Below are 26,199 nucleotides of genomic sequence, written 5' to 3'. Positions count from 1 at the left end.
TTATTTGTATGACGTCACCAGCCATAACCGAGAGGGCTGTACGGAGGTAAAGTAGGTTTTATATCAGACATTCAACAGACATTTGACGTTAAATCTCTTGCTCACAATCACTTTTGCATTGTCATAGAAACATCAAAACAAGTGCTAATCATTCAAAGAATGTCTGGCCTGCTTTTACAACCTTTGATTTGCATAAAACGTCGTGTTGATTTGATAGAAATAATCAAATCATATAAAAATTCATTTTAATCTCTTGTTCGCAATAACCTTTTGTCATAGAAATATAAAATGAGTGCTAATTATTCTAAAAAGCCCTCGCCTACTTTTACAACCTTTGATTTTTGTAAACAGTCAAGTGTTGATTTGACAGAAATAATCAAATCATATAAAAATGCATTTTCATCTTTTATCCTCAATACATTTTTCATGGATCATCATAGAAGCATCAAACTAAACTCTTCACCGCCATACAAGTTTTGATTTCGCTAATTGTGTTACAGAATTACCTGCCGGTGACTCTTAGCACACCATCTCACAGCCCTCTCTCAGAGACAAAATATGTAACTGGCCCGTCCCACCTCTGGCCCTAACCAAACCGATTGGTTGCTAAGGACCAGGTTGCCAGGTGCCTTATCATACCGTGGGGTCAGCCAACCAAAGACAGTCATCTTGGGTTGCAGATCCCCAATTCCTGCCTGCCCTCTCAGCCTTCTTCAAGCAGTTGCCCGAGAGAGCATCAAGCTCCTACACCTCTTCCCTGACCAACACAACTAGACTCATATCTTGACATGTGGGATGGTGTGTAAAGTAAGTAGAGGGAGGGACATTGTATTTGTGTATATTACTGCTGGTTGGTCAGTAGTAGTAGAGGGAGGGACATTGTGGTTTTGTATATTACTACTGGTTATTCAGTACAATATTAGCTTTTAGTTCTGTACAGTGCTTTGCCATTTGTTTCTCCTCTATTCTGTGAGGTTCTGTTTCTGTGCATTCTTGCCCTGGTGTAATCATTTGGTATGTGAATATTCATTGTCTCTATTTTTTCCTGTTACAGAACTACTACCATTCTACTTTCCATGTCTGCCTGTGTATGTCAATAAAGTATCCCTGTGTGTAACTCTGAGGTTGAATCTTTCCACCTTTTACATTTTTTTAATTTAGCCTTTATTTAACCAGGAAGGGCTCATTGAGATTTAAAATCTCTTTTTCAAGAGCATCCTGGCCAAGATAGGCAGCACCAAGTCATTACAAAAATTACAGACAAACAACATGAAAAACTACAAGTAATCTACTAAAAACCAGAGAATTCACAAGAGTTTAACAAATTCAAAAACAGCAAATTAAAAACACTGACAGGTCAGGGAATCAGTCTCCAGATCATTCATCAGCGATTTAAAAATACCAATCGGGACAAGTTCTTCCAGTTTAAAAGTATTTTGTAAGGCGTTCCAAGACGATGGCGCAGAGTACATAAAAGCCCTTTTACCAAATTCAGTTCGGACATTTGGAACAGTTAGCAGGATAAAGTCCAGCGAACGAAGAGAGTACCCACCACATTTCTGAACAATAAAAATGCCCAAATAAAAAGGTAGTAAACCCAAAATGGCGTTTAGAAATAAAAGTATACCAGTGACTGAGCCTACGAGTGACTAGAGAAGGCCAGCCAACCCTGGTATACAAAGTGCAGTGGTGCGTAAGGGTCTGATCTGTGTCCTGTGTGAATTCGAGTCGCAATTCAACAGCTCAGATACAAGAGGTATGTGGCAGGGTCTACAGTCAATCACGGATTACAAAAAGAAAACCAGCCCCGTCGCGGACCAGGATGTCTTGCTCCCAGACAGGCTAAACAACTTTTTTGCCCGCTTTGAGGACAATACAGTGCCACTGACACGGCCCCCTACCAAAACCTGCGGGCTCTCCTTCACTGCAGCCGAGGTGAGTAAAACATTTAAACGTGTTAACCCTCGCAAGGCTGCAGGCCCAGACGGCATTCCCAGCCGCGTCCTCAGAGCATGCGCAGACCAGCTGGCTGGTGTGTTTACGGACATATTCAATCAATCCTTATCCCAGTCTGCTGTTCCCACATGCTTCAAGAGGGCCACCATTGTTCCTGTTCCCAAGGAAGCTAAGGTAACTGAGCTAAACGACTACCGCCCCGTAGCACTCACTTCCGTCATCATGAAGTGCTTTGAGAGACTAGTCAAGGACCATATCACCTCCACCCTACCGGACACCCTAGACCCACTCCAATTTGCTTACCGACCCAATAGGTCCACAGACGACGCAATCGCAACCACACTGCCCTAACCCATCTGGACAAGAGGAATACCCATGTGAGAATGCTGTTCATCGATTACAGCTCAGCATTTAACACCATAGTACCCTCCAAACTCGTCATCAAGCTCGAGACCCTGGGTCTCGACCCCGCCCTGTGCAACTGGGTCCTGGACTTCCTGACGGGCCGCCCCCAGGTGGTGAGGGTAGGTAACAACATCTCCACCCCGCTGATCCTCAACACTGGGGTCCCACAAGGGTGCGTTCTGAGCCCTCTCCTGTACTCCCTGTTCACCCACGACTGCGTGGCCATGCACGCCTCCAACTCAATCATCAAGTTTGCGGATGACACTACAGTGGTAGGCTTGATTACCAACAACGACGAGACGGCCTACAGGGAGGAGGTGAGGGCCCTCGGAGTGTGGTGTCAGGAAAATAACCTCACACTCAACGTCAACAAAACAAAGGAGATGATTGTGGACTTCAGGAAACAGCAGAGGGAGCACCCCCCTATCCACATCGACGGGTCAGTAGTGGAGAAGGTGGAAAGTTTTAAGTTCCTCGGTGTACACATCACGGACAAACTGAATTGGTCCACCCACACAGACAGCGTCGTGAAGAAGGCGCAGCAGCGCCTCTTCAACCTCAGGAGGCTGAAGAAATTCGGCTTGTCACCAAAAGCACTCACAAACTTCTACAGATGCACAATCGAGAGCATCCTGTCGGGCTGTATCACCGCCTGGTACGGCAACTGCTCTGCCCACAACCGTAAGGCTCTCCAGAGGGTCGTGAGGTCTGCAGAACGCATCACCGGGGGCAAACTACCTGCCCTCCAGGACACCTACACCACCCGAAGTCACAGGAAGGCCATAAAGATCATCAAGGACAACAACCACCCAAGCCACTGCCTGTTCACCCCGCTATCATCCAGAAGGCGAGGTCAGTACAGGTGCATCAAAGCAGGGACCGAGAGACTGAAAAACAGCTTCTATCTCAAGGCCATCAGACTGTTAAACAGCCACCACTAACATTTAGCGGCCGCTGCCAACATACTGACTCAACTCCAGCCACTTTAAAAATGGGAATTGATGGAAATTATGTAAAAATGTACCACTAGCCACTTTAAACAATGCCACTTAATATAATGTTTACATACCCTACATTACCCATCTCATATGTATATACTGTACTCTATATCATCTACTGCATCTTGCCATCTTTATGTAATACATGTACCACTAGCCACTTTAAACTATGCCACTTTATGTTTGCATACCCTACAGTACTCATCTCATATGTATATACCGTACTCTATACCATCTACTGCATCTTGCCTATGCCGTTCTGTACCACCACTCATTCATATATCTTATGTACATATTCTTTATCCCTTTACACTTGTGTGTGTATAAGGTAGTAGTTGTGGAATTGTTAGGTTAGATTACTTGTTGGTTATTACTGCATTGTCGGAACTAGAAGCACAAGCATTTCGCTACACTCGCATTAACATCTGCTAACCATGTGTATGTGACTAATAAAATTTGATTTGATTTGATTTGATTTAAGTATGCTCTCCCTCTCGGAGGACCTGAGCCCTATGACTATGCCTCAGGCCTGATGACTCCTGGCTGTCCCCAGTCCACCTGGTCGTGCTGCTGCTCCAGTTTCAACCGTTCTGCCTGAGGTTATGGAACCCTGATCTGTGCACCGGACGTGCTACCTGGTCCCGGGCCTGCTGTTTTCGACTCTCCTTCTCTCTCCCTCTCGCTCTCTCCCTCGTCTCTACCACACCTGCTGTCTCGACCTCTGAATGCCCGGCTATGAAAATCCAACTGATTTACTCCTAAATTACTGACCTGTTGCAACCTCTACAACCACTGTGATTATTATTTGACCCAGCTGGTCATCTATGAACGTTTGAACATCTTGAAGAACAATCTGGCCTTAATGGCCATGCACTCTTATAATCTCCACCTGGTACAGCCAGAAGAGGACTGGCCATCCCTCAGAGCCAGGTTCCTCTTTGGGTTTCTTCCTAGGTTTTGGCCTTTCTAGGGAGTTTTTCCTAGCCACCGTGCTTCTACATCTGAATTTCTTGCTGTTTGGGGTTTTAGGCTGGGTTTCTGTGTAGCACTTTGTGACATCTGCTGACGTAAAAAGGGGTTTATAAATACATTTGATTTGATTTATAAAAGTAGGCCCGACATTTTTAGAACAACTAGCACTTGTTTTGATGTTCCTATGACAATCAATGCAAAAGTTATTGCGAACAAGAGAGTGAATGTCTGATATACAACCTACTTTACCTCGGTGAGGGACCTCATAACTATAAAAGGAATTGATTTTGCAAGTAGGAAGTGACACTTTTGTGACAGCAGCAATCTGAACGCCGATGCTGTGTGCAATTGCATTCAATGTGTGATGGCTTTTGACATTGACACTGTAGGCCAAGCCCATCTTTCACATTCACTTATTTTGGCTACTAAGTAATAGAGCACTGCCTGGGAAGGTGTACATGGATATTCTTATTTCTGGAGACAATTAAGCATAGATTGCTCAGTATTGAATGAAAATTATCCAGGCCCAGGGGCGTAGGAGCAACTCTGACATTAGGGGAGGACACATTTTGCTAGTGTAGTCTGGGGTCATGCCCCCATTTAAAATAAAAACGTGTTTTAAATGCTAATTTCTAGTAACTTTGAGAAAAGGATTCAGACAAATCTTAACTTGCAAATTTACAAGGATAAGGGGGGCCTTGCAGCTGGGCACTTACTCTGGTACAGTCCAATCATTCTTAGGGGCTATGGCCATTCATACTGTACTGACTACTGGTGTGACTGTAATGTCTATATATTCAATTAAACTACCATTTTGTACTCTTTCTCTGCTACTGTATCAAAAATTTCCCAGTATTTTTCTCACTTCCCCTATTTCAGGTTGTTACTACTGCTGCTCTACACACTGTATAGTTTGAAACTTAACAACATATTTTCAATGTATAATACAGTTACTTTACTGTAATAATAAACAGCAACATACGGTTGAAAACGTTTTTAAAGAATGTTGGTATGGCAGGTCAAACTCAAATCCACTACACACAATTATCCAAAATAAAATATCATCATGTCTGCATCTCTCCTGCATGAAGTTAACACGTGCAATACAACTACTACAGATCATCAATCTATAAACTCTATGAGCTTGGAGAGGCACTTACCGGTTGGTTTGTGGCTTCTCTCTCTCTCTCTCTCTCTCTCTCTCTCTCTCTGTCTCTCTCTCTCTCTCCCTCTCTGTCTGGTCAAGGCTGTCACTCTCCTGCCAAGACCATGAAAGCATCAAACAATGTCTTAACACATGGAACTCACCTTTATGACACGCAATCACTGTGATGAAGTGGTGGTGGTGGAGAACTCTGCTGGTTATGGTTACCTGTCCCACTCCACTGGTAGTGGTGGAGAACTCTGCTGGTTATGGTTACCTGTCCCACTCCACTGGTAGTGGTGGAGGACTCTGCTGGTTATGGTTACCTGTCCCACTCCACTGGTAGTGGTGGAGAACTCTGCTGGTTATGGTTACCTGTCCCACTCCACTGGTAGTGGTGGAGGCCTCTGCTGGTTATGGTTACCTGTCCCACTCCACTGGTAGTGGTGGAGGCCTCTGCTGGTTATGGTTACCTGTCCCACTCCACTGGTAGTGGTGGAGGCCTCTGCTGGTTATGGTTACCTGTCCAACTCCACTGGTAATGGTGGAGGCCTCTGCTGGTAATGGTGGAGGCCTCTGCTGGTTATGGTTACCTGTCCCACTCCACTGGTAGTGGTGGAGGCCTGTGCTGGTTATGGTTACCTGTCCCACTCCACTGGTAGTGGTGGAGGACTCTGCTGGTTATGGTTACCTGTCCCACTCCACTGGTAGTGGTGGAGGCCTCTGCTGGTTATGGTTACCTGTCCCACTCCACTGGTAGTGGTGGAGGACTCTGCTGGTTATGGTTACCTGTCCCACTCCACTGGTAGGGGTGGAGGACTCTGCTGGTTATGGTTACCTGTCCCACTCCACTGGTAGTGGTGGAGGACTGTGCTGGTTATGGTTACCTGTCCCACTCCACTGGTAGTGGTGGAGGACTCTGCTGGTTATGGTTACCTGTCCCACTCCACTGGTAGTGGTGGAGGACTCTGCTGGTTATGGTTACCTGTCCCACTCCACTGGTAGTGGTGGAGGCCTCGCTGGTTATGGGTACCTGTCCATCTCCACTGGTAGTGGTTGAGACCTCTGCTGGTTATGGTTACCTGTCCCACTCCACTGGTAGTGGTGGAGAACTCTGCTGGTTATGGTTACCTGTCCCACTCCACTGGTAGTGGTGGAGGACTCCGCTGGTTATGGTTACCTGTCCCACTACACTGGTAGTGGTGGAGGACTCTGCTGGTTATGGTTACCTGTCCCACTCCACTGGTAGTGGTGGAGGACTGTGCTGGTTATGGTTACCTGTCCCACTCCACTGGTAGTGGTGGAGGACTCTGCTGGTTATGGTTACCTGTCCCACTCCACTGGTAGTGGTGGAGGACTCTGCTGGTTATGGTTACCTGTCCCACTCCACTGGTAGTGGTGGAGGCCTCGCTGGTTATGGGTACCTGTCCATCTCCACTGGTAGTGGTTGAGACCTCTGCTGGTTATGTTTACCTGTCCCACTCCACTGGTAGTGGTGGAGAACTCTGCTGGTTATGGTTACCTGTCCCACTCCACTGGTAGTGGTGGAGGACTCTGCTGGTTATGGTTACCTGTCCCACTACACTGGTAGTGGTGGAGGACTCTGCTGGTTATGGTTACCTGTCCCACTCCACTGGTAGTGGTGGAGGACTCTGCTGGTTATGGTTACCTGTCCCACTCCACTGGTAGGGGTGGAGGACTCTGCTGGTTATGGTTACCTGTCCCACTCCACTGGTAGTGGTGGAGGCCTGTGCTGGTTATGGTTACCAATCCCACTCCACTGGCAGTGGTGGAGGACTCTGCTGGTTATGGTTACCTGTCCCACTCCACTGGTAGTGGTGGAGGACTCTGCTGGTTATGGTTACCTGTCCCACTCCACTGGTAGTGGTGGAGGACTCTGCTGGTTATGGTTACCTGTCCCACTCCACTGGTAGGGGTGGAGGACTCTGCTGGTTATGGTTACCTGTCCCACTCCACTGGTAGTGGTGGAGGCCTGTGCTGGTTATGGTTACCTGTCCCACTCCACTGGTAGTGGTGGAGGACTCTGCTGGTTATGGTTACCTGTCCCACTCCACTGGTAGTGGTGGAGGCCTGTGCTGGTTATGGTTACCTGTCCCACTCCACTGGTAGTGTTGGAGGCCTCTGCTGGTTATGGTTACCTGTCCCACTCCACTGGTAGTGGTGGAGGACTCTGCTGGTTATGGCTACCTGTCCCACTCCACTGGTAGTGGTGGGGGCCTCTGCTGGTTATGGTTACCTGTCCCACTCCACTGGTAGTGGTGGAGGCCTCTACTGGTTATGACTACCTGTCCCACTCCACTGGTAGTGGTGGAGGCCTCTGCTGGTTATGGTTACCTGTCCCACTCCACTGGTAGTGGTGGAGGCCTCTGCTTGTTATGGTTACCTGTCCATCTCCACTGGTGGTGGAGACCTCTGCTGGTTATGGTTACCTGTCCATCTCCACTGGTGGTGGAGACCTCTGCTGGTTATGGTTACCTGTCCCACTCCACTGGTAGTGGTGGAGGCCTGTGCTGGTTATGGATACCTGTCCAACTCCACTGGTAGTGTTGGAGGCCTGTGCTGGTTATGGTTACCTGTCCCACTCCACTGGTAGTGGTGGAGGCATCTGCTGGTTATGGTTACCTGTCCCACTCCACTGGTAGTGGTGGAGACCTCTGCTGGTTATGGATACCTGTCCAACTCCACTGGTAGTGGTGGAGGATTCTGCTGGTTATGGTTACCTGTCCCACTCCACTGGTAGTGGTGGAGGCCTCTGCTGGTTATGGTTACCTGTCCCACTCCACTGGTAGTGGTGGATGACTCTGCTGGATATGGTTACCTGTCCCACTCCACTGGTAGTGGTGGAGGACTCTGCTTGTTATGGTTACCTGTCCCACTCCACTGGTAGTGGTGGAGGCCTGTGCTGGTTATGGTTACCTGTCCAACTCCACTGGTAGTGTTGGAGGCCTCTGCTGGTTATGGTTACCTGTCCCACTCCACTGGTAGTTGTGGAGGACTCTGCTGGTTATGGCTACCTGTCCCAATCCACTGGTAGTGATGGAGGACTCTGCTGGTTATGGTTACCTGTCCCACTCCACTGGTAGTGGTGGAGGCCTCTACTGGTTAGGACTACCTGTCCCACTCCACTGGTAGTGGTGGAGGCCTCTGCTGGTTATGGTTACCTGTCCCACTCCACTGGTAGTGGTGGAGGCCTCTGCTGGTTATGGTTACCTGTCCATCTCCACTGGTGGTGGAGACCTCTGCTGGTTATGGTTACCTGTCCCACTCCACGGTTAGTGGTGGAGGCCTATGCTGGTTATGGTTACCTGTCCCACTCCACTGGTAGTGGTGGAGACCTCTGCTGGTTATGGTTACCTGTCCCACTCCACTGGTAGTGGTGGAGACCTCTGCTGGTTATGATTACCTGTCCCACTCCACTGGTAGTGGTGGAGACCTCTACTGGTTGTGGCTACCTGTGTCACCCCACTCCACTGGTAGTGTTGGAGGCCTCTGCTGGTTATGGTTACCTGTCCCACGCCACTGGTAGTGGTGGAGGCCTCTACTGGTTATGGTTAACTGTCCCACTCCACTGTTAGTGGTGGGGGCCTCTGCTGGTTATGGTTACCTGTCCCACTCCACTGTTAGTGGTGGAGGACTCTACTGGTTATGGTTACCTGTCCCACTCCACTGGTAGTGGTGGAGGACTCTGCTGGTTATGGTTACCTGTCCCACTCCACTGTTAGTGGTGGAGGACTCTACTGGTTATGGTTACCTGTCCCACTCCACTGTTAGTGGTGGAGGACTCTACTGGTTATGGTTACCTGTCCCACTCCACTGTTAGTGGTGGAGGACTCTGCTGGTTATGGTAACCTGTCCCACTCCACTGTTAGTGGTGGAGGACTCTGCTGGTTATGATTACCTGTCCCACTCCACTGGTAGTGGTGGAGGCCTCTGCTGGTTATGGTTACCTGTCCCACTCCACTGGTAGTGGTGGAGGACTCTGCTGGTTATGATTACCTGTCCCACTCCACTGTTAGTTTTGGGGGCCTCTGCTGGTTATGATTACCTGTCCCACTCCACTGTTAGGGGTGGAGGACTCTGCTGGTTATGATTACCTGTCCCACTCCACTGTTAGTGGTGGAGGACTCTGCTGGTTATGATTACCTGTCCCACTCCACTGGTAGTGGTGGAGGACTCTGCTGGTTATGGTTACCTGTCCCACTCCACTGTTAGTGGTGGAGGACTCTGCTGGTTATGGTTACCTGTCCCACTCCACTGTTAGTGGTGGAGGACTCTGCTGGTTATGGTTACCTGTCCCACTCCACTGTTAGTGGTTGAGGACTCTGCTGGTTATGATTTACCTGTCCCACTCCACTGTTAGGGGTGGAGGACTCTGCTGGTTATGATTACCTGTCCCACTCCACTGTTAGTGGTGGAGGACTCTGCTGGTTATGATTACCTGTCCCACTCCACTGGTAGTGGTGGAGGACTCTGCTTGTTATGGTTACCTGTCCCACTCCACTGTTAGTGGTGGAGGACTCTGCTGGTTATGGTTACCTGTCCCACTCCACTGTTAGTGGTGGAGGACTCTGCTGGTTATGATTTACCTGTCCCACTCCACTGGTAGAGGTGGAGACCTCTGCTGGTTATGATTAACTAACTCATATTACCTCCTCCCTGTTCCCACTGTCTGATCTCAACCTAACTCATATTACCTCCTCCCTGTTCCTACTGTCTGATCTCAGCCTAACTCATATTACCACCTCCCTGTTCCTACTGTCTGATCTCAACCTAACTCATATTACCTCCTCCCTGTTCCCACTGTCTGACCTCAACCTAACTCGTATTACCTCCTCCCTGTTCCTACTGTCTGATCTCAGCCTAACTCATATTACCACCTCCCTGTTCCCACTGTCTGACACCCTCCGTGTTCCCACTGTCTGACCTCAACCTAACTCATATTACCACCCTCACCAAAGACGACAGACACCACTATCTCTCCCTCCATGCACACAACTACACCCTCTCATTTGACCACCACATAATACAGACTGTCAAATCCTCATTCTTCCACCTTGCCAATGATCTCCCTCTCCCGTCCTGCCGCTGAAACCCTCATACATGCATTAATCTCCTCCCGTCTTGACTAATGCAACTCACTACTCTCCGGCATCAACTCAAGCTCCCGCCATAAGCTCCAAAGGGACTCCTCACCCACACTGGTGAAGTCCTGGCAGCACATCACCCCTGTCCTCCGTGAACTCTACTGGCTCCCTGTCTCCCAACGCATTGAGAGACGCAGACTAGGTATCGACCTTTAAGTCTTTATGGAAGACTCATCTCTTCAGTAGGTCCTATGATTGAGTGTAACCCTATTACGGGGGCTGAGTCACTGGCTTACTTGTGCTCTTCAATGTCGTCCCTAGGAGGGGTACGTCACTTGAGTGGGTTGAGTCACTGACGTGATCTTCCAGCCCGGGTTGGCACCTCCCTCGGGTTCGTGCCGTATACTCGGCCTTGTCTCAGGGTAGTAAGTTGGTGGTTGAAGTATCCCTCTAGTGGTGTGGGTCTGTGCCTTGGCAAAGTGGGTGGGGTTATATCCTGTCTGTTTGGCCCTGTCCGGGGGTATTGTCGGACAAGGCCACAGTGTTTCCCTACCCCTCCTGTCTCCTCCTCCAGTATTTATGCTGCAATAGTTTGTGTGTCCGGGTGCTAGGGTCAGTCTGTTATATCTGGAGTATTTCTCATGTCGTATCCGGAGTCCTGTATGAATTTAAGTATGCTCCCTCCCTCTAATTCTCTCTCTTTTTCTCTCTTTCTCTCGGAGAACCTGAGCCCTAGGACCATGCCTCAGGACTAGCTGGCCTGATGACTCCTTGCTGTCCCCAGTCCACCTGATCACGCTGCTGCTCCAGTTTCAACTGTTCTGCCTGCGGCTATGGAACCCTGACCTGTTCACTGGACATGCTACCTGGTCCCGGACTTGCTGTTTTGGACTCTCTACCGCACCTGCTGTCTGTAACTCTGAATGATCGGCTATGAAAAGCCAACTGACATTTACACCTGTGGTGCTGACCTGTTGCACCCTCTACAACCACTGTGATTATTATCTGACCCTGCTGGTCATCTATGAACGTTTAAACATCTTGGCCATGTTCTGTTATAATCTCCACCCGGCGCAGCCAGAAGAGGACTGGCCACCCCTCAGAGCCTGGTTCCTCTCTAGGTTTCTTTCTAAGTTATATGGCCTTTCTAGGGGGCTTTTCCTAGCCACCGTGCTTCTACATCTGCATTGCTTGCTCTTTGGGGTTTTAGGCTGGGTTTCTGTTCAGCTCTTTGTGACATCAGCTGATGTAAAAAGGGCTTTATAAATATATTTGATTGATTACAAGCTCCTCCTTCTGACCTACATACCTTTTCTACACCTGCATTACTTGCTGTTTGGGGTTTTAGGCTGGGTTTCTGTACAGCCCTTTGAGATATCAGCTGATGTAAGAAGGGCTATATAAATACATTTGATTTGATTTGATTCTCCCCCACCAACCAACACGCAGCCTCCGTTCCCCCACAGCGGGCCACCTTACCATCCCCAGGTTGAAGCTCCAGAGCTTCGGCCACAGGGCCTTCTCCTAGGCTCTGGAACTCCCTCCCTCCAGCCATCCGTGACTCAGAGTCCATCACAGTCTTTCAGTCCCTCCTAAATCTTTTAAATAAAACAAGCATTCACAATAATTCAACATAAAATCTTTATTATTCGATGAATAATGGAGTCATGGTTCTGTCCTCAACACACAATATCAAACAACGAAGCCAACACACATGCAGAACAGGGGTAGACATCTGCATCCAGTTATTTCACAATATAACAAATGTCAAACTAGCCTTCTAAAAAGCACTGCCAGGCCAATATACATCCAACTTGAGTGAGGAATAACACAGAAGGCGCGGAATCTGACATGAATTTGATGCATTTGAATATGTTTAATTAATTATTATTACCCATGTCCAGCTTCTGGTATAGTTCTAGATTAAATAAATATTCAAGTAAATGTAAAAATCTAGAGGATTTGTGAATCAGCCAATTGATTGCCATGGCTTACTCACTCCTCCATCAGTGGGGCCCCACTGGTTTTGCCTGTGCTGAAATCCCACAGACATTGTTGAGAAATGTCACAAAAAGCCTGGTCTAAAGGGGATGTGATGAAAGCTTCAATTCTCATCACACATATTAGGAACAATAATAACAAGACGTGCTAACAAATTTTCTCCCACAAGGAATAACCTAGCTGAATGAGCTACTGTAAACAGTAAATGCCAAACACAAGGAAAAAGACTGATGGTAGTGGTGTAGCTGTCAATGCCCCAGTCTTTTCCAACCCCAAACAGAAACAAACATACATTTACACTCAATACACAACAAAAGGTGTCTCCCTTTAACAATCACTAACTATAGTCATAAGAAATGTCCCTGACCATCAACATCAAATATAATACAAGAAGCATTAAGATCATTTCTTTCCTGTTAATACGACGACGGCTTTATTTTAAACTAAGGCGAAACCTTGTCCCTAGAAACGGCATGTCAGCGTGGCAGTCATTCAGAGTCATTTTCACACCTCCGTTAGTCACAGCAAATTCCTCCATGACAAATCTAAACAAACATAAAAATGAATCATGTTCCACCGTAAAATTGAATAAGAGAAAAAAAAAATATGCTATAATAATCCTGAAGCTCAACGACGTGACCTCATGCTTCGGCCTGTGTTAAAAAAATCCACTCCAAATCATCCATTCTGTTTACAACAAGCCCGTTAAGTAATACGGCAGGACAACTCGGCAAAGATTTGAACTTTCTGGCCTAAATTAAAAACCAATGCAGAGTGAAACTGTCTGTATTTTCATGTTATGGGTGTGCTTGTCATCAGCAGGGACTCGGGGAGTTTGTCAGCCTCAAATTTTAAAACGACAATATCTCCAAATTATTATGACTTAAAAACCTCCAACTATAAATTATAGAAATTCATATAGAAAAATTGAAAGCATTTAATGAGAAAACTAAAAGGTGTGCAACATGAAAATGACCTGGTTAGACTGTTTCAAGTTATCGATAAGGGTGAGTGACTGTAATTGTGTACCGTTTTGGCGGAGTGAATGTACAAGACAACTCTCATTTGGCTTGAGTCATGGCTGATGCATTTCTTAACGAGCAATATGAAAAATGTGCCTAAATGAGGAAGTTCAGCCCCCATTTAACCATTAATTGGGCAACTTCATCCTTCTCCATTGAAACTTGCAGACCAATACTGATGGAAGCCCGGTATGAAACAAAGCATCTATCCTCAAGATATCATTTGTATCACACACAATGCTTGGTTTTCATATTTGATCTTGTGAAACAATGTGTGTGCATGAGTGTGAGTGTGTGTGTGTGTAATGCCATTTTCACTTCATGGATTGATACTCTGGTCAAGCAGTGGAGATTTCCATGAAAATGCACGTTTCACAACAATCTCAAGATTCGCCAAATGCATGAGAACGCATATTTCTCGCACTATACATTTGATCATATAATATCACAATTAAGGTGAAGGAGAACTACTAACTACTGGGGGATTGATGCAGTAACTGTGCCAGCCACCAGCACTACAACAAATGGTTTGACTTCCTCGGCTGTTAATCACTTTATCGCTCAAATTAGCATTGTATAACATACCGTGACAGAAAAGTCTCTTCAAATGGATCCCAATATAAGCAAAAATAAAACAAACAAATTGGTATATTGTCATGAATAAATACTTCCTCCAACCTTTCAGTCTTTCAGCTATCTCGAAACTCACTTTGTTGCATTGCCAAATAAACAGGCCAGTAGACAGAGAGGATATGTGCCATAAGGGCTAATATACTGTATATGATCTGAGTCACAAACTCCTTATCAAATTGACCTCTCATGAGTCATGATCATTAACTACTTCCAAGAGTTCGAGAGATGATAATGACATAAAACAGTCAAGCTAAAATGGTAGACCGTTGGAACACGAAGAAGATAGCCCTACCTCTCTGAGCAAGCAGGGTCAATGTACATATGCACACTTCTATATAAATACAGAAATATACACTCGTAGGTGTGCATGTGTAGGTACAAAGATACACTTACATGGACATACATAGATTTGTTTATCTACACACATACATACAGCTACAGCATACATTGAGAAATTCTGAGGAAAGCTACTGCAAGCCCAGTTTCATGCTGGGTTGCTGCTACGGTAATACTGGTAGGCAGAATATCACAGTTTATATACAATAAGTCTTCATTGCACTGAGGCTGGGCTGGATTCTTTGTTCGCAGTTGTTTCACTTCTGCCTAAAGTCTGATGTGAGGCCAGGGAAGGGCAGGGCTTGTGCTAGATTAGAGGAATGGCCTCACACCTGTCTCTCCGGCTGTCAGTCGGACAGAATGTGCACAAAGGACATGGGGAAGACCCCTTTCCTCTCGGGATGTCCTTCTATGTGCCCGATCTGAAAGAGATTAAAAAAAGAGATGGATAATGATGAATACATTATGCATATTTTACAGCTTCACAATGAGGCTGACAAGTGTGACATCTTAATGAGTATACTCTCATACTTCAATCATTTGGTGTACTTGGTTTTTTCTCTTTACTAATGATCCCTGATCTGAAAGGATTGGAAAGGAGAGAAATGCATGGCAGAAGCTTCACCTAGCCTACCTCAAAACTTCTGCCATACAGTATCTCCTTTGCCTTTCTGGTATAATTGTTTACATGTTGGTCATTTAGCAGACACTTTCATCCAGAGTGACTTACAGACAGTTGTCAGTCAGCCTAGTCCTCTTAGATCAGCATAGAAAGGCAATAGATAAACCAATAAACCAGGGTTACGTTCAGGAGTGTGCAACCTCCTGAATGTTGCAGATAGAAACACTTTGAATAAGTCCTTTGACGTATGCAACTCATCTGAACTCATCCTAAAAGAAATAGAGATGAGTTGCACTTTTGACGGACAAAAACAGACAATGATGTACGCCATATAGGATTTTATCCATGCTCATTTATGAGTGTGGCTGCAGCCTGATGCAGGTCAACTACTCACCCACCACTCCGGGTCCTCCTCTCCTGTGACGATGATAACCTCTCCCTCTGCAAAGGTCAGCTCATCATCGTTATCCGCCTGGCAGTCGTAGATGGTCTTCACCCGTCTAGTTTTACTCTTCCCCTGGTTGAAAATGCAATAAGCGTAGTATGTTTACATTACCGTCAGCGTACATTGATACATTTTCACATGGTGTATGACTTGATAAAATTGTACTTTGAGCTACAATTTTTTTTCTTCTTAAAACCAGTTCAGCCTTGAAAGGTTTTAAGCAGGGTTGAAGGCACTGTTTCCACATTCATGGTAAACGCTGCATATGTCAGCTTAATCGGAAATGACCTAACGCGGATCTTCCGTGGTACGGATTGAATCCAGCCCTAGGTACTACAAGAAAAAGCACTATCTTTAGTCAGCACTCACAGTGTTGATCTTCCGAGGCAGCGGCACAGGCATTTCCACTGCACACGGCGGGGATCCATTGGTGTCCTCACTGGCCTGTCTGGGGGATAGCTCCCCCTGTTGACTGCAAGACTGCTTGTCCATCGCAGTCTGCACGGCCTCGCCCGGAGGGAGCCGCTCACTGACAGGGGGCTTTGGAGGGATGTCGCTCAGTTGAGGCTTGGGCGGGAGGTCCTTGAGCTGCGGTTTGGGCGGGAGATTCGACAGCTGTGGTTTCGGGGGGAGGTCAGAGAGCTGGGGCTTGGGGGGCAGATCTGACATCTGGGGTTTGGGAGGCAGTTCGCTTAGCTGCGTTTTTTCTGCCAACGGGGCCCTCTGAGGGGTGTCTCCGGGGGTCTGCAGGGGCTGGGGCGATTTTTGGTAAGACTCTAGTTGGGCGCAGGTTGACCTCTGTAGAACCTCCGGAGGTTGGCAGAGCTTCTCAACTGAAGGGAGGTGGATAGTGTCGATCTTCCGTAGTGCCACTTCAACAAGACAGGGTGAGGCATGAAAAAGTGTCAACTTGAAACAACTTATTTTGGTATATTTTGGGTTAACAGTATCCTTAATAAATTGTATACATGTAGTGCTGGTTTCCCAGACAAATTTAGCTTGTCCAGGACTAAAAAACATTCTCAATGGGGATTCTCCATTGAAACAACGTTTTAAGTCCAGGACTAGGCTTAATCTGTGTCTGGGAAACTGGCCAGTAATGTATACTGTGTGATTTCTTTCATTGTTACACATTTTCTGTCAAGTAAGGAGAAAAAAGAATACCTTTTTGAGGTAGTTTGGGTAGAACCCTTGGACCAAGTGTTGACTTTGTATTACTAATGGTAGTGCTGAAAGAGAGATAAGATGACCCATTATACAATGTGATCTTAGCCTCTGAAAGTTGAGGGGTCCATTTCTGAATGTTTGCATGCACTGTGTAAGTGCTTAAGTTCTAAGCCATCTTTTTGGTTGTTGACGCTCATAATCAAATCAAATCAAATCATATTGGACACATACACATGTTTAACAGATGTTATTGCTTGTGTTCCTAGTTCCAACAGTGCAGTAGTATCTAACAATTCACAACAATACACACACATCTAAAAGTAAAATAATGGAGTTAAGAAATATATAAATATTAGGACGAGCAACGTCGGAGTGGCATAGACTAAAATACAGTAGATAAGAACACAGTATATACATATGAAATTAGTAAAGCAGTATATCAACATTATTAAAGTGACTAGTGTTCCATTATTAAAGTGGCCAGTGATTCCATGTCTATGTATATGGGGCAGCAGCCTTAAGGTGCAGGTTTGAGTAATCAGGTACTCGGCTAGTGATGGCTATGTAACAGTCTGATGGCCTTGAGATAGAAGCTGTTTTTCAGTTTCTTGGTCCCAGCTTTGATGCACCTGTACTGACCTAGCCTTCTGGATGGTAGCGGAGCAAACAGGCCATGGCTCGGGTGGTTGATGTCCTTGATGATATTTTTGACCTTCCTGTAACATCGGTGTCCTAGAGGGCAGGCAATGTTCCCCCGGGGATGCGTTGGGCAGACCGCACCACCCTGAGCAGAGCCCTGCGGTTGCGGGAAGTGCAGTTGCCATACCAGGTCAGTGATATAGCCTGACAGGATGCTCTCAATTGGACCATTTCAGATCATCGGTGATGTGTACGCCGAGGAAGCTTTTCATCTTCTCCACTGCGGTATGGTCGATGTGGATGGGGGCGTGCTCTCTCTACTGTTTCCTGAAGTCCACGATCAGCTCCTTTGTTTTGTTGATGTTGAGGGAGAGGCTATTTTCCTGCCACCACTCCGCCAGGGCCCTCACCTCCTCCCTGTAGGCTGTCTTGTCATTGTTGGTAATCAGGCCTACAACTGTTGTGTCGTCTGCAAACTTGATGATTGAGTTGGAGGCATGCGTGGCCAAGCAGTCATGGGTGAACAGGGAGTACAGGTGGAGGCTGAGCACGCACCCTTGTGGGGCCCCTGTGTTGAGGATCAGCATGTTGTTTCCTACCTTCACCACCTGGGGTCGGCCCATCAGGAAGTCCAGGACCCAGTTGCACAGAGCGGGGTTCAGACCCAGGAACCGGAGCTTAATGATGAGCTTGGAGAGTACTATGGTGTTAAATGCTGAGCTGTAGTCGATGAACAGCATTCTTACATAGGAATTCCTCTTGTCCAGATGGGATAGGGAAGTGTGCAGTGCGATGGCGATTGCATCGTCTGTGGATCTATTGGGGCGGTATGCAAATTGAAGTGGGTCTTGGGTGTCAGGTAAGGTAGAGGTGATATGATCCTTAACTAGCCTCTCAAAGCACTTCATGATAACAGAAGTGAGTGCTACGGGGTACAGGAACAATGGTGAAGCAAGTGGGGACAGCAGACTGGGATAGGGAGAGATTAAATATGTCCGTAAACACACCAGCCAGCTGGTCTGCGCATGCTCTGAGGACGCGGCTAGGGATGCCGTCTTGGCAGGCAGCCTTGCGAGAGTTAACACCTTTAAATGTCTTACTCACGTCGGCCACGGAGAACGAGAGCCCGCAGTCCTTGGGAGCGGGCCGAGTCTGTGGCACTATGTTATCCTCAAAGCGGGTGAAGAAGGTGTTTAGCTTGTCTGAGTGCAAGACATCAGTGTCCGCGACGTGGCTGGTTTTCCCTTTGTAATCCGCGATTGTCTGTAGACCCTGCCACATACGTCTCGTGTCTGAGCCGTTGAATTGCGACACCGTTTGTATTCAACCATATTCCAAAACACGTAAACTGTAAGTCATCCACAAAATTAAATACCCTTTTAATTGTGAGCACTGTTGATAAATGCATCTGCTAAATATGCGATTGGCACTATTGCCCTAAGCCTGGACAGGCTGAATGAATGAGTTGAAGCAGCGGGGATGGTACTGTACCTCTGCTGCTGCTCAAACTTGTTTCCAGGTGAGGTCCTGTTTGTAGGCGGGGGAGTGGACACGCTTCCTGTGTGGGAAAAAAAGAGTGAAGATTTATGGCCACATGCCTTACCGGGGCATGCTGGGATTTGGAACATACATTTCTTGATTTTTTTATGAATTATCTACAGTGTACAGCCATTAATACTTGAAGAATATAACTTAGAAATGCCTCATGAGCTTAGTTTCAATGTCATTGATGTTCAGTCCTTGCATCAATAGCTCTGTCTATACATTTGAGCACGAACATTTCTCCAGCCCCATCCCTCATCTTTTTAAAGTGTGTGTGGGGGGGGATTGGTTCGTTGTTTTTTTTAATCCAGACTGCCCCTTTAAAGGGACAGTTCACTCCAAAACCAAAAGGTTAACAGATATTTTCAGAGCTCAAAAGATGAGATAAGTCCATGGCCATGTATCAGAATGGGAAAGATAAACACCATATCATTTCCTGATTTCATTGAGTTTTACCATCAAGCGGGACACTGCCCTGTGTAGGGTGCCGTCTTTCGGATGGGACGTTAAACGGGTGTCCTGACTCTCTGAGGTCATTAAAGATCCCATGGCACTTATCGTAAGAGTAGGGGTGTTAACCCCGGTGTCCTGGCTAAATTCCCAATCTGGCCCTCAAACCATCATGGTCACCTAATAATCCCCAGTTTACAATTGGCTCATTCATCCCCCTCCTCTCCCCTGTAACTATTCCCCAGGTCGTTGCTGCAAATGAGAACGTGTTCTCAGTCAACTTACTTGGTAAAATAACGGTAAAATAAAAAATAAAAAGGACCACTTTGGAAACAAACAACTATATTAATTTAAGGCTTTTAAGTGCTTATCTTCTGTGAAACCAAGGAACTGCTTGTTGTATTATTTGTTATGGAAAGAAGTGGAGGGCGCTTAACCAACATTAGTCAAGGTGCAACCCAAATTATCATCTTTGAAAAAGAAAAGGTGCAATGATTGCACACTATCAGAATGGTAGATGAAGGCCATTGAAGAAGGCCCAAACGTCAAGCTTTTAATAGTTGCTTAAATAAAATAACATGTTTTTAATGGTGAGTGGGCGTTGCACCTTTTCCTTTTCAATGTATAATCATAGAGCATTATGGAACTGTATAACAATAAGATATGAGAGGCCCTCTAGCTGATATATCAATGATACATGCCAACCATGCCTTTTTGGACAGTCATACAGTTTCACAATGCTCTAAGACTATCTATTAGCTGATTAATGTTAATAAGCCAATATAATACTTCATAACAAGGAGCTTCAAGATAGTTTGACCTGCATTTAAATGCTTGAATTGCAATGGAGGGTTTATCAAAATGAGTCATATTAATTCCAATTAAAAACTTCTATGGGTCTTACACATAAAGGGGCGGTTTTCCAGACACAGATTAAGGCTAGTCCTGGACTAAAAAGTATTTTCAATGGAGATTCTTCATTGTCTAGGAAACCACTCCAAAATGACTCAAATGTAAACTATTACACTTGGTTGATCGTATGAAAAAATACATAATATGTATCAGTAATATGTGACAGCGGGAATGTATTCAGCACTTGGCCTCTTTTTCGTTTTGTCTGCTCGCGGAGGAAGTGAATCAAAATGAGAAACAAAGAGGAACAACAGCAGGGTCAAAGTCAGCTCTATTTAATTTTGCCACTCTATTTGTGCTTTGATCAAATCAGCAGGGGGAGCGCAACGTTATGGGACGTTCAGATAGAAATATGTTATGTAGAACAAACATGCCTCCGACACATAGAATAAGGAATCTCGTCAGCTCCACTCGTGGCATTTTTTCCTGCAACGTTTGACAATGTTTCGCTACTGAACACGGCCCTGGGCTAAACTATCGAGCACATGTGGTAGAGTGCAAAATGCGTGGGAATTGAATGAATAGGTTGTTATCAATAACATAATGACGTTGTATTCCATTCCCAACTGGTGCAAGTATAGCCCAATCTGATCCAGTAAACCATAGCTTTCCATTTTAGAGACCATTCATTGGAGATTTGAGTAATACTAAATACTGTATAAGGAAGAAAACAACATACTCTTTTCTCTCTTGTGTGTTCAGGAGGATTCAAAGTTACAGAACATCCAGATAGAAATTGATCATGTCAACCAGATTTGATTGTATGTAGTGTAAAATAGGGAATCCTGTCAGCACTATTTACTTCTATATGCAAGGTTCACAACATGTCACTGGATACATGCACAGTGTTGTTTTATACTTTTCGACACTCACCCCAACCGGTCCCACCTGTGCTCTGGGGGCCTTGCAGGACTGGGCTGGGGGGGTCTGAGAGGGTACGCTTGTGCCCGGGGGGAGGGGGTGGGGGTCTCTTCTTAAGGGTGGAGATGCCCCCGCTGCCTCCAGTCTGGGAGCCCAGGGGAAGGGAGGTAGGCGGGCCAGTAGAAGGTGCTAGAAAAGTCAGGGAACGAGAGACATGCTGTGATTGGTTAAAACAAGAGGGCCAGACTCTCTCTTGTCTTATGGAGGCATGCTACAGAGCTGTTATCTATGCTCAAAGCCATATTTAATTCCAAAATAGGGTACTGTAAAGATGCAAAGGTTGAACAAGATGTTGAAGTTGATTCCTCTTGCAAAAAGCGGAAGGCACTATCAATCTATTTTGACATTAACAAAACTATTCAAAAACACTGGATTATTCCATGCATGAACTGCATAATTATAAAAACTCTGTACATCAATCAATCAAATGTATTTATAAAGCCCTTTTTATATCAGCAGATGTCAAGCTGGGATTTTGGAACATACATTTTTGCATTTTGAAATTAATTATATAGAAATGCGGGAAATAAGGGAAAGGGGGATACCTAGTCAGTTGTACAACTGAACGCATTCAATTGAAATGTGTCTTCTGCATTTAACCCAACCCCTCTGAATCAGAGAGTTGCGGGGGGCTTGTGTATGTGAAAAAGAGTTACTATTTTAACTCTGCAATGTGGGTGTGATTAAGTTGAGCACCAAGTGTTGCTGTATTGGTGGCGTAGCCTGCAACTGTAACATTCCTTGTTACGACTTATGGAAACTGTGCTGTGATCCTCCATAACACCTTTCTCTTATTCTGTTCCGAGGCTACAAGTCACACACGCACGGACACTTTTCTACTTACTTCTCATGCTGTACAAACCAGTATGGCCTTCAAATGCCGCCCTCCAAAAAGCAGCAGTCTTTTCGGTTGATAAAGAGACCTGATGTATTTGATAAAATACATGATTCTCAGTTGCTACTGCCATAACCAGCACCATGGGAAAGACTCCTGTGCAAAGTGCATTTCTTTTTTCTTTATATAATAGATTAAAATTAGATGAATAATATTATTCATGTTACCTTTCCCTGCTGTCCTGCTGGGTAGTGTAGTACCGTCAGGTCCTGGTGAGGGAGACATGTCTGTGGAGGTGTTGTAGACTGGGTTGGCAAAGGCCCCGTAGGATAGGCGCTGTTTGTCCCTGTGAGGGGTGTAACCCCCCGGGAGTGGCAGCTTGTCCTGAGGGGAGGACATACTGGAGGAGTGGCCGACGCTCTGGGGCCGCGGAGAGCGCTCTTTTTTCACAGGACTGGGCTGTGAAGGGTCAATAGTAAGAGGTCAGAGGTCAGCGACTGCTCATACCTATCCAGGACTGCAAGTAGAATGGTATCATAATCCCTATTGTGAATAAATACAGTACCAGTCAAAAGTTAGGACACACATACAAATTCAAGGGTTTTTCTTTATTTGTACTATTTTCTACATTGTAGAATAATAGTGAAGACATCACAACTATGAAATAGCACATCTGGAATCATGTAGTTACCAAACAAGTGTTAAACAAATCAAAATATATTTTAGATTCTTCAAAGTCACCACCCTTTGCCTTGATGGAATGCTTTTCCAACAGTCTTGAAGGAGTTCCCACATATGCTGAGCACTTGGTGACTGCTTTTCCTTCACTCTGCGGTTCAACTCATCCCAAGCCATCTCAATTGGCTTGAGGTCAGGTGATCGTGGAGACCAGGTCACCTGATGCAGCACCATCACTCTCCTTCTTGGTCAAATAGCCCTTACACAGCCTGGAGGTGTGTTGGGTAATTGTCCTGTTGAAAAATAAATGATAGTCCCACTAAGCGCAAACCAGATGGGATGGCGTGTCGCTACAGAATGCTGTGGTAGCCATGCTGGTTAAGTGTGTCTTGAAATCTAAATACATCACAGACAGTGTCACCAGCAATGCACCCCCACACCATCACACCTCCTCATCCATTCTTGACGGTGGGAACCACACATGCGGAGATCATCCGTTCACCTACTCTGCGTCTCACATTGCGTTTGGAACCAGAAATCTCAAATTTGGACTCATCAGACAAAGACAAGATTTCCACAGGTCTAATGTCCATTGCCCAAGCAAGTCTCTGCTTCTTATTGGTGTCCTTTAGTAGTGGTTTCTTTGCAGAAATTCAACCATGAGGACCTGATTTCCGCAGTCTCCTCTGAACAGTTGATGTTGAGATGTGTTTGTTACGTGAACTCTGTAAAGCATTTATTTGGTGTGCAATCAGAGGTCCAGTTAACTCTAATGAACTTATCCTCTGCAACAGAGATAGCTCTGGGTCTTCCTTTCTTGTGGCGGTCGTCATGAGAGTCAGTTTCTTCATAGCGCTTGATGGTTTTTGCGACTGGACTTGAAAAAACGTTCAAAGTTTGACTGACCATGTGTTAAAATAATGGACTTTTCTCTTTGCTTATTTGGAATTGGACTTGGTCTTTTACCAAATAGGGCAATCTTCTGTATACCACCCTTACCTTGTCACAACACAACTGATTGGCTCAAACGCATTAAGAAGGAAAGAAATTCCACAAAATAACTTTTAACAAGGCACACCTGTTAATTGAAATGCATTCCAGGTGAATACGTCATGCAGCTGGTTGAGAGAATGCCAAGAGTGTGCAAAGCTCTCAAGGCAAAGGGTGGCTACTTTGAAGAATCTCAAATACAAAATATATTTTGATTTGTTCTTTTTTGTAACTACATGATTCCATATGTGTTACTTAGTTTTGAAAATAGTCAAAATAAAGAAAAACCCTGGCATGTGTAGGTGTATCCAAACTTTTGACTTGTATTGTAGGTCCTTTCAGAAGGGCTAACAGACAAATAGGCTACATGGACTATCTGAGTTGTCCCTTGTATTTTATTCTTATTTTCTATGCACACTCACAGGGCCCTTTACACTTAAAAAAAACAACATTTTATTTAACCAGATAGGCCAGTTGAGAACAAGTTCTCATTTACAACTGCGACCTGGCCAAGAGAAAGCAAAGCAGCGCGACAAAAACAACACAGAGTTACAAATAAACAAATGTACAGTCAATAACACAAAATAAAAATCTATGTACAGAGTGTGCAAATGTAGAAGAGTAGGGAGGTAAGGCAATAAATAGGCCATAGAGGCGAAATTATTACAATTTAGCAATTAAACACTGGAGTGATAGATGTGCAGAAGATGAATGTGCAAGTAGAGATACTGGGGTGCAAAAGAGCAAGAGGATAAATAACAATATGCGGATGAGGTAGTTGGGTGTGCTATTTACAGATGGGCTGTGTAAAATGTACAGTGATCGGTGAGCTGCTCTGACAGCTGATGCTTAAAGTTAGAGAGGGAGATATAAGACTCCAGCTTTACCGATTTTTGCAATTCATTCCAGTCATTGCCAGCAGAGAACTGGAAGGAAAGGCGGCCAAAGAAAGTGTTGGCTTTGGGGATGACCAAAGCGGTCCCGTGTGGCTCAGTTGGTAGAGCATGGCGCTTGCAACGCCAGGGTTGTGGGTTCAATTCCCACGGGGGGACCAGGGTTCAATTCCCACGGGGGGACCAGGATGAATATGTATGAACTTTCCAATTTGTAAGTCGCTCTGGATAAGAGCGTCTGCTAAATGACTTAAATGTTAAATGTAATGACCAGTGAAATATACCTGCTGGAGCGCATGCTGCTATGGTGACCAGTGAGCTGAGATAAGGCGGGGCTTTACCTAGCAAAGACTAATAGATGACCTGGAGCCAGTGGGTTTGGCGACGAATAGCCAACGAGAGCATACAGGTTGCAGTGGTGGGTAGTATATGGGGCTTTGGTGACAAAACAGATGGCACTGTGATAGACTACATTCAGTTTGCTGAGTAAAGTGTTGGAGGCTATTTTGTAAATGACATCGCCGAAGTCAAGGTTCGGTAGGAGAGTCAGTTTTACGAGGGTATGTTTGGCAGCATGAGTGAAGGATGCTTTGTTGCGAAATAGGAAGCCGATTCAAGATTTAATTTTGGATTGGAGATGTTTAATGTGAGTCTGGAAGGAGAGTTTACAGTCTAACCAGACACCTAGGTATTTGTAGTTGTCCACATATTCTAAGTCAGAACACGTCCAGAGTAGTGATGCTAGTCGGGCGGGCGGGTGCGGGCAGCAATCTGTTGAAGAGCATGCATTTAGTTGTACTATCATGTAAAAGCAGTTGGAAGGAGTGTCGTATGGCATTGAAGCTCGTTTGGAAGTTTAACACAGTGTCCAAAGAAGGGACAGATGTATACAGAATGGTGTTGTCTGCGTAGAGGAAGAGCGACATCATTGATATACACAGAAAAAAGAGTCGGCCCAAGAATTGAACCCTGTGGCACCCCCATAGAGACCGCAGAGGTCCCAACAACCGGCACTCCGATTTGACACACTGAACTCTATCTGAGAAGTAGTTGGTGAACCAGGCGAGGCAGTCATTTGAGAAACCAAGGCTATTGAGTCTACCGATAAGAATGTGGTGATTGACAGTCAACCTTGGCCAGGTCGATGAAGACGGCTGCACAGTACTTAACATAGTACTGGTGTTAAGCATGTCCCAGTTTAGGTCACCTAACATTACGAGCTCTGAAGATAGATGGGGGGCAATCAATTCACATATGGTGTCCAGGGCACAGCTGGGGGCTGAAGGTGGTCTATAACAAGCGGCAACGGTGAGAGACTAATTTCTAGAAAGGAGAATTTTTAGAAGTAGAAGTTCGAATTGTTTGGGCACAGACCTGGATAGCATGACAGAACTCTGCATGCTATCTCTGCAGTAGATTGCAACTCCGCCGCCTTTGGCAGTTCTATCTTGTCGGAAAATGTTATAGTTAGGGATGGACATTTCAGAATTTTTGGTGGCCTTCCTAAGCCATGATTCAGACATGGCTAGGACA

General features: G+C 45.7%; 1 protein-coding gene across 2 annotated transcripts in view; it reads right to left on the bottom strand.

The window, feature by feature from the left end:
* Nucleotides 1–12,207: 12,207 nt before the first annotated feature.
* Nucleotides 12,208–26,199, bottom strand: part of asap1a (ArfGAP with SH3 domain, ankyrin repeat and PH domain 1a) — a 175,273-nt gene continuing 161,281 nt past the window's right edge. For both annotated transcript variants that reach the window (XM_055867562.1, XM_055867563.1), the window contains exons 22-28: nucleotides 22,333–22,564; nucleotides 21,223–21,399; nucleotides 18,937–19,003; nucleotides 16,804–16,868; nucleotides 16,009–16,511; nucleotides 15,589–15,711; nucleotides 12,208–14,994 (exon numbers count right to left, since the gene is read on the bottom strand). In XM_055867562.1, coding sequence (XP_055723537.1) covers nucleotides 14,920–14,994; nucleotides 15,589–15,711; nucleotides 16,009–16,511; nucleotides 16,804–16,868; nucleotides 18,937–19,003; nucleotides 21,223–21,399; nucleotides 22,333–22,564 — 1,242 coding nt within the window. In that variant the 3' untranslated portion in view covers nucleotides 12,208–14,919. The remainder of the gene's footprint in view (nucleotides 14,995–15,588; nucleotides 15,712–16,008; nucleotides 16,512–16,803; nucleotides 16,869–18,936; nucleotides 19,004–21,222; nucleotides 21,400–22,332; nucleotides 22,565–26,199) is intronic.

The sequence above is a fragment of the Salvelinus fontinalis genome, chromosome 17 (assembly GCF_029448725.1).
Source record: "Salvelinus fontinalis isolate EN_2023a chromosome 17, ASM2944872v1, whole genome shotgun sequence".
NCBI lineage: Eukaryota > Metazoa > Chordata > Actinopteri > Salmoniformes > Salmonidae > Salvelinus > Salvelinus fontinalis.
This window is presented reverse-complemented; position numbering and strand designations above follow the sequence as displayed.